Source organism: Pelodiscus sinensis, chromosome 8 (assembly GCF_049634645.1).
Source record: "Pelodiscus sinensis isolate JC-2024 chromosome 8, ASM4963464v1, whole genome shotgun sequence".
NCBI lineage: Eukaryota > Metazoa > Chordata > Testudines > Trionychidae > Pelodiscus > Pelodiscus sinensis.
In genome coordinates, this window is record NC_134718.1 from 63,897,738 (window position 1) to 63,913,029 (window position 15,292).

The following is a 15,292-nucleotide window of genomic DNA, read 5'->3' on the forward strand; positions in this document are numbered from 1 at the left end:
TGGTTTCAAATTGTCTAAACGGGTGCAAGATGAATTATTTATGCACCCAGTACACATCCTGTCTTGTAGTTACAGCGCACCTCTCCCCACGCCCTTCAGAAGATCCTAGTACTTTGCAAACGGTATGTGCTCAGAACACTAACCCTGGGTGAAATGCTCATGATTGTCTTCCAACAGGTTTTTTTTTCCCTCTGACTAGCTGTACAGGCAGTCCCCAGGTTACGTACAAGATAGGGACTGTAGGTTTGTTCTTAAGTTGAATTTGTATGTAAGTCGGAACTGGTACATACTGTAGGGGAAACTCTAGCCAAACATTTCTCCAGAGCTCAGTTTTATTCTCCCACACCTCACTTCCCTCAGTCCTTTATTCTCAAGCTGAGGTGTCTGCTGAGAAAAGCCGCTCCGCGTCTCCCTGGTCTGCTGGGGGGAAGCAGCTAGTGCGGGGTTGCCTCACCCCGTTTGTAAGTCGGGATCCGATGTAAGTCGGATCCATGTAACCCAGGGACTGCCTGTACTTGGTTTTGCATTCACAACATGGGAGAGGGTTCTTCAAAAGTTCAGAATGTTTGTTAAAATGTCTTCCTTTCACGATGTGTATGGAAACTCAAAAGGATCACTTATCCTCCAAGTTTCATACTTACAAATATAGATCAGCCCATTAGCTACTTCCAATATTATTATTATTAGTATTAATATTAATATTATTATTTATTATTATTGTATTACAGTGTTGCCCCGGGGCCAGCTAAGAATGAGGCCCCATGCAAATGCAAGAGACAGTCCCTGTCCCAAATTGCTTACAATCTAAATACAGTAGAGTCTTGATTATCTGACCTAAATGGGACCAAAGGATGGTCGGATAATCGAAATGTCAGATAATACAGAAAATACCTTGCGGGGTCCAAGGTATTTTCCCCGTCAGCTGCTGCTCTGCAGACACTCGGCTGCTTCATGGGGGGCCCTGCTGCCCTGACCTCCTTGATTTCTCCCGGCCAGTCGCGCTGCCCTCGACCTCCCCTATCTTTCCCGGCCAGCCGCAGGGCAGCATGACTGGCCAGGACAGCTAGGGGAGATTGGGGGCAGCATGGCTGGCCAGAAGGGATGGGGAAGTTCGGGGTGCCCCGCGACCTTCAGGGGGCGGGGGTGGCTGGGCTCCAGCATCCTGTCGCATGGCCCTGCTCCCTCCTCCCTCTTCTCTCACCGCCTTTGTCTCTGCTCAGCCTGGCGCCTTCCCTTCCACGCTCCCCTCTGCCGGCTCCGCCGCCTGCACAGTTGTCTTGGGTGGCCACAGGCAGGTCGGATAACACGGAATGTTGGCTAAGGGAAGGTTGGATAATCAAGACTCTAGTGTAAACAAGACAGAAGGACGTTTAGGGAAGAGGGTAACACACACGCAAAGTGAACAATATGATGGCCTGCAAAGGTCACGCTAGTTCCATGATTTTTTATTGTGTTTATAATCTGCTTCATGCAGCCAAATTGTGGATTCTCTTTCCGCATGTGTATGTACAGCCCCATCACAATAGGCCACAATCTTGGCCAGTGCTACTAGGTATGCATGATTATTATAATAAACCATAGCCCAAGAAGGCCAGCTGGTCTCAGCCAGAGCTGGAGCATGGCAATTGGCAATGGAAAGATTGAGTTACATGGATTCTCTAGCTGGGCTCCCATGACATGCAAGGCTTGCCCAGGCAATGAAGTGAAGCACGATCAGTTGCAAGTCACTAAATCCTGCTGTAAGTTTTTATTTCAGCCTTTTCCCTCTCCTGTGAGCTCCCATTTGCAATCGCTCCCTGAAGGACGTGGCCTTTTCTCTTTCAGCCACTTTCCCAGCTCAAGTTAAGCTTCTAAGATTTCCATCTGGAAAAACGGAAGCCAGTGGCTTAGCCTCTGTGTGTGTGTGTGTGGCCTACGTCCTAGATATGAATGTGTAGAAGACCCCAACTCTGCCTCGGCGCGCAGCCCGGTGGAATGAATGGGTATCTGTACAGGGACTGGCATCTGCCCATCCAGAGTCAGCTGCAGGTCAGAACCTGTAGGGGTTTAATTCCTTCAAGCTCTGATTGTGGTAAGGTAGATTCTTGGGCCCAGGCAGAGTCTCACTGAAATCAGTGGGACTTTGCTGGGTGCATGCTAGCACATCAGGGCCTGAATCCGTTCACAGTTGAATTGCACCGAAAGCTTCCTTTATAGGAGCAGCGCAAGATAAGGCGTTTTCTTAAGACCATCAGAGCAGCTCAAAGGAAAGAGGGGGAAAGCCCCTATAAAAACAAGTGAGGGATGGCCAATACTTGTTCCTATTAATGAATTTACTTTTGATGGCACTAGTAAGATGATGAGCTGAGCAATACAGTCCTTTGTAATCATCTTTGTATGGCAGGGCAGCTGAATTCACTCAGCTAAATGACCTAAGATGACACAATTTACCTGAAAAATATCCAATGTATTGTTCTCTGGAAGCTGGACACTGGTGAGGCTGCTCAGGAGAGCGTCCAGTGCTGCCCAAATGATTAGCAGAGCACTCGCAGCTAGGTTTTGGCTTTCACTGGTGATGCACATGCCTTGGTGCACACACAAAATGTATTCTGCACACGGATGGAAAAGAGTAGAGGCACATTGACTCTGTGTACAGGAAAGAAAATAAATATTGCTCTTTGGTAGTACCAGCAGGGAAAGTACAATACAAACATGGGCATGAGAGCAGTTGTTTGACTTGATGCAGGAATTTGTTTGGTGAAATTCTCTTCCCTGAATTAGACCCAGACGCAGGCTAGATGATCGCAGCGATCTTGGAATCGGTGGATCTGCCTTGGTGGCAGATAACGGAGAGCATGCTTGTATAACAACGAAGAATTAGGACCCTTTATTGCTGTTAAAATGTTATGCCTGTTTACAAAATTTCCTCTTGCCTGTTTTTTGTCTTTCTAAATGTCACCTGCCCAAATTCCAAGTACAGGGGAATTTCAAAGCCAGCGAAACCTGTACTGCATGCCCTGTTATTAAGCAACTTCCTGCCTTAAGAGAAAACCTGGAAATCTCTCCCATTGCCTTAGGGACAGTTCTACTGTGTCTTTACTGGAAGCGAGTGTCAGCAAACTGGCTTTGTTTTGAGTTGACGTTTACAGCTGGTTTAGAAAAAACAAAATTATTCCTTAAGCAGATCCCTCTTTACAGAGGGAGAGAAGAGCAGGAAACTCCCTCAAAGTCCAGCAGGGGTGTCACCACGCACATCTGATGTATCCTGTGGAAGTGCCTACAGCAATCAGTTATACACCCTGAAATCCCCTGGATGCAAACTGTGCAGCATCGCAGGGCCAGCTCCTGATTTGTATCGGCGCAAGGTCTGGACCAGCGTCTCCATCCTGCTCTCGATTTGCTGAGTAGATTGGGGGTGGGGAGAATGAATGAGGAAGAACAAACTAGATTCCTGGGAAGGTGACGCTCTTCGGATGATTCCCAGGCACAAGGGGAAACCAAGCACTTGCAAGATTTTAAGAGATGCTGGCACCATGCGAGTAATGCAGAGATTTGAATGAGTGCTCGCTGCACAAAATGTCACTCCTCCCCATTGTCTTCAGTTCTTGGAGGGATGCTCTGTCCTGGGCAGCAGTTACAGATCAGCCATGTACATGTTTCCTAAATAGACACCGGCACCGTGCACTTCGTGAGAGAGGCCGGGTACCTGTGGACAGGCCGGTATGCCAGCACTGCGAATGCAAACTGAAGCCTGCACTGACGAGCCACAGGGCCTGGGCCAATTGGGAGCTAAAAATCGCAGTGTCAATGGTCAGGTTCTGACTGGATCCTGGGCATTGGAACCCAATGAGGGAAGGGCCTTTGGGTATTTATAGACTACATGCCTCTACTGGCAGAGGCATGTAAATTAGACTACCCAACATAGTCAATGAAGCAGGGATTTAAATATTTCCCTGCTTCATTAAAATAAAAATGGACGCAGCGCTGTGCCGGCTCAGCTGATCGTCAGCACAACGCGGCAGTCAAGACGTGGATCGGTCGGCAAGGAAAGCCTTTGCCGACTGATCGTGTAAACCTAGTTTCACGAGGCATAAGGGATCGGTCGCAAAGGCTTTCCTCATTGACCGATCCACGTGTTGACTGCCGCGTTGTGCCGACGATCAGCTGAGCCAGCACAGTACGTTGGCCATTTTTATTTTAATGAAGCAGGGGATATTTAAATCGCCACTTCATTGACTATGTTGGAGCGTCTAATTTACTATCCGGCAGAGGCATGTAGTCTAGACATACCCTTTGAGCCCAGCTACTGCTGCTCCTTTTAGCCCTGCAAGCTCTTGACCCAGGCTCTGAGACTCTGCATCTCACAGGCTGAAAGTAGCACTTCCTGGTGCAGCAGAGAAGAGGGAAGCCTCCAGCACCCGCTTGGTAGCAGAGATTTGCAGAGTATCCATGGGGTACCGTGGCTGGGCCATTTCTTCATTAATGCCCGAGGCAGGAAAGCAGCGTTTTCTCGAGGCTGATGGCCTTACACCAGGGGAGGCCTAATTTTCATGTCAGCCCTGCCTGTTGTGGCATTAACAACAAGGGAAGTGGAGACGCTTCACCACAGGCAGCAGGCGGATTACGTCGCTGTGTGTTTCCGACTTGTCCTGATGCTTCTGCTATTGTGCCAGGGGCTCATTATAGGACGTATATTCAGAGCTGTCATTGTGGCTTCCGAGACTGAAATGGAGCCATGTGGGGCCAACTTTTATTTATAAAACACAGAAATATGCAGCATAGTTCATGCCAGAGTCTTCTGTCCCCTGGTAACCTCCACAAAGGCACAGCTCTGGCTATGTCTACATTGCTCATTCTTGCGCAAGAAGATATACAAATGAGGCATGGCGACGAATATTGCCGCGCTTCATTTGCATACCTAATGAGCCGCCATTTTGTGCAAGGGGCTTTTGTGCAAGAAGGAGCTGTCTACACTGCTCCTTCTTGCGCAAAAACCCCCTCTTGCGCAAGAGCCGTTCTGCCACTTATTTTCAGGCAGAACAGCTCTTGTACAAGAGGGGGCTTTTGTGCAAAAATGGCAGCTCATTAGGTATGCAAATGAGGTGTGACAATATTCATCGCCGCACCTTATTTGCATATCTTCTTGCACAAGAGTGCACAATGTAGACGTAGCCTGGCTGTTCTAATTTAGCCCATCCCTATTGATGTGGGAAGAGAGGCTGGACTTTTCAAAGGAGCCTAAGGGTGCGAGGCCGTCAGTTCAAAGGGAGAATGGTACCTAATTCCTGTATCTATTTATGGCACTTACATGTTTACAGCAGTATCTTTGAATGTATTTCTCCTCTCAACACTCCTGTGAATTAGGATAGTGCTCTTATGTCCATTTTACAGATGGGGAAATGGAGGCCTAGAAAGACTACTTGACTTGTAAAGGCTACAGAGGAAGTCTGTGATGTAGAAGGAATTGAACCTAGCTCTCCTCTTTATTTCAGTTTAACACCTGAATCACTGAACCATTCACCATACTTAGGTCTGTTTAAAACTTCTACCCATCCACAGAATGCCCCTTTCTGAGTGGGTGAAAATGCCCACCAAGGATATGGCCCTATATATTTTTTCCTAACCATTTTTTCCTTCGCTATAAGGTCCTATGTAAATGCATTAGTTACTAGTGTGATAATTCTTAGAACATAAGAACATAAGAATATACATAAGAACATAAGAACGGCCGTACTGGGTCAGACCAAAGGTCCTTCTAGCCCAGTATCCTGTCTACCAACAGTGGCCAGCACCAGGTGCCCCAGAGAGGGTGGACCGAAGACAATGATCAAGCGATTTGTCTCCTGCCATCCCTCTCCAGCCTCTGACAAACAGAGGCCAAGGACACCATTTTATCCCCTGGCTAATAGCCTTTCATGGACCTAACCTCCATGAAATTATCTAGCTTCTCTTTAAACTCTATTATAGTCCTAGCCTTCACAGCCTCCTCTGGCAAGGAGTTCCACAGGTTGACTACACGCTGTGTGAAGAAGAACTTTCTTTTATTAGTTTTAAACCTGCTACCCATTCTTGTTTTATTACTAGAGTTACCAGACTTTGCACCTCTGTGGCAATCTTTGTGCTTGAAGTGAGCGGTGGTCAGTGTTCCCACTCCATCCATGTGCAGAATACATTTTGTTATGTGCACTAAAGCATGCACAGATGTGCACCACTAGTAGAAACACATGCTGCTGGCTGTGAGTGCTATGGGAGCTCCAGCTAATCATCTGGGGTGGCATTTGAACCTCTCCTGGATGGATGCCCAAGCACTCAGCTGATAGGGAACACTGGTGGTATCCCCATTTTATGGATGTGAAAATGGAGGCACAGAAATCAGCAATTAGCCCAGCCACAGCAGGTGTCATGACAGAGCTGGGAATAGAATATACACTCAGAATCCTCTAACTTGCCGTCCTGTGTTTTATTCACTATGTCACACTGCCTCCCAAAAACCTTTGAAGTCCCTCAGGCCTAATCGAGATAGCTGCCCTTTTAGCTATGACTCATTTTACAGTGGTGACAAAATACAACAGAAAATAAATCTGTCGATTATATTATAATTGTGGCGTAATAGATAGATGATGTAAGTGTTCCCTACGGGTACATCTACACTGTGGTGCTATTTCAGGATGCTTCCGGAATCCCGAAACAGCTATTCTGCATCTTACCAGCGTTCCCTTTATTTATCTTTCAAAATAATGGGAACACTATTCCTACATCCCTGGAAACCCCATTCCATGAGGAGTAAGGGACATTTTGGAATAGCGGTTTATTTCAAAATACACTTGGAATAAGCTACACAATTGGCATAGCTCAAATTGTGTCACTTATTTTGAGCTAAGAGTGTTGTGTAGATGCACCCTAAAGGGGGAGAACTTCTGAAACTTTCTCCTTAGAAAACCTGAGGCCAGGACCTCCACAGAAGCCAGTGTGATTAAATGATTTCCACCCACTGAGAATCTGTCTCTTGGTTGCTAAGAATGTTAGTGAGTGGAACTGGAAGAGTGAAAGTGTTTTTCTGGAGGCCTGAGAGTTAAACCATGTACAGCAGAGTGATCACAGAGCGAAGGTTTTAGAATAGCTCAGTATAAACATCATTACAAGTGAAGTGATTTTTTTTTAAATCATTTTTGTCTTCATTGTTTTCATTCCAAGAGGAAAAACATTCCAAAAGGAGAAGAGCTTCCACCAAGAGAGCTGGGTCTGAGGCTGGGATGCTTTAGGACTGTATTCTCGGCTATGGTCTGAAATGACATGGTCGTGCAGATGCGACGAAGCATTCTAGCAGACTCTGTAATTACAGCCCTGCTTCCTGCTCAAATGTAACCGAGCATGAGGCTGTTGCTGCACCAGGGCGATGTAACAAGCGCGTTGCTGGGACATGCCACATGTCATCATAATTCCTGCTTCTTTCTGTTTGTAGCCTGGGACTACGGAGAGTCTTTGTCCAATGGGGAATCTGGGCACCATTCGTCTCCTCCTCAGAAGAGTCTGCCAGACCTTCCTCCTCCAAAAATAGTACGTGATTTTCCTCAGCGCTCCTTTTTCTCCTTCACTTTTCACTGTCTTAATATACAATCAAATGATAGAATTTTATATCTTTTAAATTTTCCATGGTGCATACTGGTTTTAAGCATAAGGCCCACAGGAGGATTCAAACCCAGGACCTCTCAACCCCTCGGCTTGCAAACTCTCCTATGACCCAGGGCTCATGTGTACCATCATCTTAACCCCTCTGTTGGCCAGCACGGTGTGAAGTTTAAGGCTCGTTGGGCACAGAGTGCAGCTGCTACCCAAGATTATTGCAGTCCCTGCATTTGCTCAGCAGAATGCAGTGTGGGGTGGGGAACACTATATTGTGTAAGTTGCATCCTTATGGAGTGCAGCTTTCTCCCTGTGTTTGGGGGTTTGCTCTGTGTGTGTATGTGTGCGTGTGTGTGCGCGTCTCGAGAGACTGATTATACACAATTCAGTTTTCCCTGAAATTTTGCACCAAAAAAGTCTCCAAGCAAAAAGCCTTTGGATTTTTCCATGGGCCAGTTACAAACGTAATTAGGCTCCAGTTCATCACAATGGGCTTTCAGTGGGATTTTGTTTCCTTGGCCAAAGAGCAGCCCTCGCTATCCTCCAGAGACTCTGACAAGCGGGGCTTACTGCTAAGCAGCTGATCAGACATGGGAATTTCAGCAGTAAGGACTTCCTGATGTGAAAGGACAGCAGACTTGAAAGAGAGGCGTTAGTGGGAGAGGGGAGGGAGGAATATGTATGAAGGGGTAGGGCTTGCTGGAGAAAATTGCTCCTTTTAAAAGGAAGGAGAAGTCCAAAGGCAAGATAAGGGATGAGCATAAAGGGTCTGATGGGTTCTCTGCTGTAAGGGAGGCTAATGGATGGATGGCCTAGAAAGGCAGGTCTGGATTAACTCACAAGCCTTTCAGACACATTGCACTTGTCCTAATGGCTGCGTTCCAGAGCCTGGGGAGTTTTTCCAGCTAACCCATCTGGCTTCGTGGTTCGAGCTGCTCACGCTCCCCACGCTGTGAAGGGAAGTCGTGACGTGTGTGTGTCTGGCTCGGATCCCATGGGGCACTTTTCCTGGTGGGGGTAGGGGCAGCAGTAAGGAGATGGGCGGACGAGGCCACCGGCTGGGACAGCCAAAGCGTCCCATGCCAAAGGAAAGCCTGCCCGGGGCGCAGCAAACAGATGAGCCTCTTCTGCAGCCTGCGCTGTGTGACGGGGCCGGACGAGCGCCAGCTGCACAGCCTGAGCCCTGCTGGCTCTGGCTGTGGGAAACTTCGAGGCAGCTCCTCCTGGTTGTTGAGTGGAACGAATACAGGAATGCACCTCTCGCTCAGCAGAGCGCCGGCATGGGGAAACCCACTGCCCTCCTTCCGGCCCTACTGTTGCCTCCATGTTCCTTCAGCAGATCTCTGGCTCCTTCCTGATTCCCCCTCTTTAATGCCTGTCCCATTCAATGAAAATTGCCCAGTTTATTGATCCAATCCACAAGTCTCTCATGCCCTTGTCATGAGTTTCACCACCTGCTGGATTAGAACCCAGAACCCCAACTTGAGCTGAAGGAGTGACTCTGTTAGAGGGTAGCACTAGTAGGATGTTATCCTCTATGTGCAACAGCCCCTGGTGAGGAATGTGGTACACGCTTTCCATACCTCTTCGTTTCCCCGGTATACATGTAATGGGATTGACTGTCTGTGCTCTGGAGGGACAGCCTGGGCTGGATGCTGGGGCTTTGGTAGAACCATGCAGAACATAGGGGCATAGCTCCTGCCCGATCTACTCATCATTTAGCATCACATTGAATTTTGAGATCAAGCCATTTGAATGTATATTTAAAGAAGGATGAAGCAAGTGAATGAATTAAACTAACGTGCAAGTGGAGTGGGGGGGAAACAGCTCTGCCACCTCGGACAAGGGGCAAGTCTGTAATTGACAGGCCTGGAGACCGGTCCAAGAGTTGCCAGCACATCTGCTCGAGCAGTCTGCCATGGGGCCAGGTGTGCTGGATGACTGCAGCTCTGCTGGACGCAGATTCTTCCTCAGCTTGGCATCTGGCTAACTTGGAACTTGCAAAATGAAATCACATCAAAAACTAGTCTTGAGGATGCAAAATCTCCAACCGTTGGGATGGGGGAAGAGACGTGTAGGGCTCGTTACAGTCTTAAAAAAGACTCCAGAGTTTGTTCCCGATATTCTTCCTTGATTAATCCTGCAGTGCATTTACGAAAGCCTGGTTTACATATGAAAAATTTGGGGATCGGAATTTCAAATTCAGCTCCAATTTAGGCATCTGAATAAAAGCCTGGTTTTTCCGGAGTGCTCCTCTCCCACTGTGAAATTAATGGCTGGATTTTTTTTTTAAAGAATTCAGTGACTGATGTGTTGAGCTTTTTTTTTATCATTCTGGCCTGATTGTGGGGTTGGCCAGGAATTTTTTTGACTCTTTTTGGACATTTTTTTTTATTTAAAAAAAATTGTTTAAATCAAAACTGGTTGTGTCAAAACAACCTTTTCAATACGTTGCCTGACTTGAAAAAAATGTTGAAAACGTCCCATTTTGAAAGTGTCAAAGTGAAAAGTTGAGATTTTTCAGTGCAAAACAATGTATTTCCAAATGTAACTGAAACGAAACAAAAAATGTAAAAAACAGGTCAAAATAAAAATTAAATATTTTGAAATGATTCATTGCAAACTTTCCATTGCTGTGAACTTCCCCCACCCCACCCACACGCTTTCTGTTACTGATTTTTTTTTTAAATTGAATTTTTGTCCTGATTTGGGACAGAGACTTTTCTCTTAATCTCAAAAATTCTTCTGCCCGGTGCTAGAGCTGAACTGCTTTGAACATCTGGCTGTAAACTGCATGCCTGAAGCACACCCCACCTCCACACAACAGTGCTAACACTGCACGCATGTCAACCCCCATTTGGATTACGCTGATCTCCACAGGCAAGTCTACACAGCAGTTACACACCCCTGTGCCAGTTGACTGGGGCTCATGGAGCTTGGGTTAAGGGGCAGTTTAATTGGTGTGGCCTGAGCCCAAACGTTTTCACTGCAATTAAATACCCCCTTAGCCTGAGCCCAAATCAGTAGGCCAGTCATGGGTGTCTAATTGCAGCATAGACATACCAATATATGAACAGTCCCATTGATTTCTCAGTGCATTAACATTACACATGCACTCCGGCTTGCAAGACGGTGGCAAGGGAGAGCATTTCGCTCGTCCCACGTAGCCTTTGGCGTTCACTGACGTAGAGGGGGCAGGTCAGGGGTGGTTGGTGCTGCCTTCTGGCTGAGGAGAATTTTTTGAGAGGCCAAGTTAAGGGAGTGGCAGCACAGTTGGTTACATTGCAACAGCTGTAGCTTTGGCAAGGGATCCGCGGTGTGTTTCTCCCGAGAACTTTGTGCTTTTCCTTGATGTCAGAGCAGCAGGAATGTCCTTTTTGGTTTCACTTTTTAGGGATTTGCTTCATGTTTATCACTCAGCACCAGTTACCACAGTTGCTGGGCCCATTGGCCTGGGGGGTGATGTAGTAAGTGGGAGTGGCTTCATTAGCTTCTGGTGAAACACCCTCAGATTCTTAGCTGACTGATCAGCATGCTCGGAAGCTATCGGACTTTCCACTCTAGGCTAGTTGTGGCTTTTCCAGAAGCCCTAAGCAAAAGACAGGGAAGTGTTGTGCTGTCTCAGGAGCAAGTTCCTTCTTGTTTCCAGTAGGGAAGTAATTATCTCTGCCAGGCAACAATGAAAGGAACTTACATTTCTTACAGGTGCTGTCCTATTTGTAAGGGGACTGTTAGCCCCTTACTAAAACTCTATGTGAGTTTTTGGTTCGCAAGCTCCCGGTATCAAAAGGAGAAGGGTTCATGAGACTGACAGACCCCAGAGACAATGGAAAGCAGCAAACACTCCAGCTCGGCCTGATTGACAGGTTGGACAGGCCAGTGAGGAAAGTAAGAGGCCAGGCCCTGTCCTCCCTGTGAGCTGGGATTTTTCTGGGTCTCTCTGAGCAAGGAGAGAGAGCTGAGACACAGCTAAGAGGAGCAAGCCGTGTGGAGAGGCAGTCCTGCAGCAACAGAGCCAGGCACACACAGCCCAAGGAGTGCAAGCCGTGTGGAGAGGCAGTCCTGCAGCAACAGAGCCAGGCACACACAGCCCAAGGAGTGCAAGCCGTGTGGAGAGGCAGTCCTGCAGCAACAGAGCCAGGCACACACAGCTCAAGGAGTGCAAGCCGTGTGGAGAGGCAGTCCTGCAGCAACAGAGCCAGGCACACACAGCCCAAGGAGTGCAAGCCGTGTGGAGAGGCAGTCCTGCAGCAACAGAGCCAGGCACACACAGCTCAAGGAGCTCAGACTGGCAGTGCTCAGAGAGCCAAAAGGGACAGAGAAGCAACGCAATGAGCGGGAGCCTGGCAAAGCAGCACAGCCTGCAGCTGGGTGCGGTGAGCAGCTGGGACCAGCAAAGTGCGGGGAGAGGCTCTGAGCAGGGAGATATCACCAGCCAAGAGGCCCAGCAGGCCAGACTGGGAGAGGGGTCTGACCACCTAGAGCTTGATGCTGTGTGGTCACTGCCAGAGCAAGCGTGTCCAGCCTGCAGCCCCCCTGCAGCACATCCAGGGCCTCTAAGGGGACTCTAAGGAAGCGACTGTGGACTGTCCTTACACTCTGCAGACTGCTGTTTTGATGTCCCCAAGCTACAGAGCAGGGCTGTGTGTTCTCATTTAACCTTTCTCAGTTTTCTTATTCTTTTCTCTCTAATCAGTTGCTGTTTAATAAATTTTATTTGCTTTGAACTTTATGGAATGATCACTGGGCCAAGAAGGCATCCAGTGTGAAGAGAGCACCCCGGAGTGGGGACACTCTAGCCCCTGCCCCAAGTGACTACAAGGTTGGGGATTAAGCCCCAGGAAACCTGGGCCCAGCCTTGTTGGGGTTTCGAGGACTCTGCTACTCAGGAGAGTGGAGGGGGAGCCCTCAGGACCAGGGAAGCCGTGGGGTAAAGGAAGTAGCAGTGGGGACTCAGATCCTTTCGCTGGTCCATTTCACCAGGGTGGTATAGAACTCAGGAAAGTTCCCCACAATAGCGGGACCATTCCCCCGCTTACATATTGCAACCTGGGTCCCTGCCAGCTCTTTCAATAGCTCCCTGCTGGCTTTTGCCACAGCTCAGCCAGTTCTTGCCAGAGCTGCACACCTGAGCGCACACCCTTACTTTTACCTCTGGTGACAGATACAAGCTTCTCCCCCATGGGTTCAGCTATATTGGCTTGAGTCTGTGCGCTACCTGCTCACTTGTACAGGCAAGTTGGGGGTTTACCAGCTGGCCCTCAATTTACTATTAGGCCAGTTTTCCTCAAACTTGCTTATAGACATATTGGACAGATGCAGTGTGCAAAACTTGGCTTTGGTTTTGCCCATGTCCTAGTCTCCCCAGTGAAAGCGTGTGGTGAACCCTGCAGTGTCTGAGGTGTGCAGCTGCTCTCAGTTTGGGGAGATTTTTTTCTCTTTTATTTTAGCCAATCGTACCAGTTTCCCTAACAGCCCTGCGAGCGCGCCGAAGTGCTGTACTGTGACGGAGGGTTCAAGGATGAAGGTGATGCGTGAGGTGGAAGCGGCAATGATTAAAACCCTGGACTCTTGGATTTTATTATTTGTTTTTAAATTGAGCTGTGTGGAAGGAGAAAAAAGAGGGCGGCAGGGAGTGAAAACATCCCCTCAGCTCAACGCTTTGAACTTTGAGTCACAAGTGCAATGACCGGAGGGTGCTGCTCTTTGGGAGGTTGAGTTGAATGAACAAAGACACAGACACAGAAAGCTACAAAGGAACTTGGTGTCTCAAACAACATGTGGGAAGTTGCTGGTAGAACAATGAGGCGACTGAGGGGTGTTCCATTATCCAGTGCGGTCAGAATAGCTGTTCGTTATCTGACGCTTGCAATATTTCTTTGCTAGGCTTCCCTTTTTTCAGTGCGAGAGCCTGTCATGAGTGGGTCTGACCCAAAGCCTGCTGGAATCAGTGGGAGGCTGGAATCGGACTTAGGTGTTTGCACAATGCCTAGAGCAATGGAGCCCTCCTCCCTGCCTTAGCATTAACTAGCACTTTTCACCGCATGCTTCCAGTTGCCCCTTTGACAACACCCGAGTGTCCTGTCCTACCAGTCCCACTTGTCAGCGTAGCAATTGCAGCTCTCTGGGCCATTCCTGTATGATACCGGCAGGTATTTGTTAGGGTTTGCGTGCTCTGGTCTGCCCTTGTGAAATGTCCACGTGTTCTGAAGTGCCAGGCTGGGTTGGAGAACACAGCGCAGTGTATTTTTGATCTAAGCTAAAGAAACCCACGCCTCTGGCAAAGGCAAAAATAATAATAAAAAAATCCCTAGTAGCTGAACCCTAGTCCCTTTTGGCTTCCATTGTCTGTAGGAAACAAAGTAACCGTCCCCTTCCCTAGCCTGAGACTTTGTTGGACAGTATAGGAAGAAGTCACAGGAGGGAGGGGGAGTTTATGTAAACAAAAATGGCTTCCCAATTGGATTATCACTCTAAATTCTCCGCCACGTACACTGATGTTAGCTGGCTGCATGTGCCAGTCTGCCACAGAATCCATTATAAAGTTGTTTGCTGGCTGAGGAAGTGCCTCTCAGTAAAACTACAGGTTGAACCTTTCCAGCCCAGATCTCTCTGGTCTGGAAACATCCGGGGTCGGCAATGATTTTAGTTAGCTGGATGTCCATTTTTCATGGGTGTGGCCAAGTTTTCTGCGGTCCTATGAAGTTTGTTTACAGCCGCCAGTCCTGGCTCTCAGTGTTCTGCGCTGTTAGTTAGCTCTAATTTGCCCCTAAGAGCTTAGTAAGCAGTGGAAGTGATGGTGTTGCTGCTAGACAATATTGACCTCCCATAGTTCAGAAAATTCTCTCGTTTGGAACTGGTCAAGTCTCGAGGGTACCAGACTAGAAAGGTTCAACCTGTATTGGGTGTTTATATTGCTAATTTAATGCTTTAGTTTAAGTTCTTAAGCATTTAAATGTTGTAGGAAAATGCTGGTAAAACATTCCCCATTTGCCCTCAAAAAAATTAATGCCTAGCAGCTCTTTCTGGAAGAGCACCTCTCCTTAAAGCACTATGCAAATGTAAGTCAGAATTACCCCTATTTTGCAGAGGTAGAGACCAAGAAAGGTCAGAGACTCACCCATGGTTACCCAGGGGTTTGCTCCCAGTTAGCTAGCCAAAGCCAGACTGTATGGGCATACACTGGCTAGACCAGGACTACTGCAGTGTTAATATTCTCCTTCAAAGCCGAGTAAGCTGACACTCCAGATTAGTGGGTTTCTGTTAGAACACGATAGTTCCTCTCTTGGCTGATTGGTGCTACAGATATAAGAATATAACTTAAGAACCATTGGTCCATCTTGCTCAGTATCCTGTCTTCTGACTCTGGCCAACGCCTCAAGAAAGGCCGGCCAATTTGTCCAGAGCATTTCATGCTAAAGGGATCCCCAAAGTGTTTTGAGGCAATGGGCCGTGTCCTCAGCAGCGTGAGGGCAGGTCTGAGAGGCACAACTGCCCTCTGCCAAAATTCATCTTCCCCCATTTCAGCTCTTTAGGCAGAAGAGTGAACATCAATGTACCTCTTAGAAAGGACAGAGGCGCCAGCTAGAGGCTGCTGCTTAATTTAGCATCTCCAGAAACTTTGACTTGGCTCTTGCTCTGCAATACCAAACATTAAGCATTCAGCAAAGCTGACGAAGTATAAGCAAAC

The 15,292-nt window shown here is 47.8% G+C and overlaps 1 protein-coding gene across 3 annotated transcripts in view; it reads left to right on the forward strand.

Annotated features, from left to right (window-relative positions):
- Window positions 1–15,292, forward strand: part of AFAP1L2 (actin filament associated protein 1 like 2) — a 129,597-nt gene that overhangs the window by 72,366 nt on the left and 41,939 nt on the right. For all 3 annotated transcript variants that reach the window (XM_075935420.1, XM_025190678.2, XM_006134964.3), the window contains exon 4: window positions 7,442–7,536. In XM_075935420.1, the coding sequence (XP_075791535.1) occupies window positions 7,442–7,536 (95 nt within the window). The remainder of the gene's footprint in view (window positions 1–7,441; window positions 7,537–15,292) is intronic.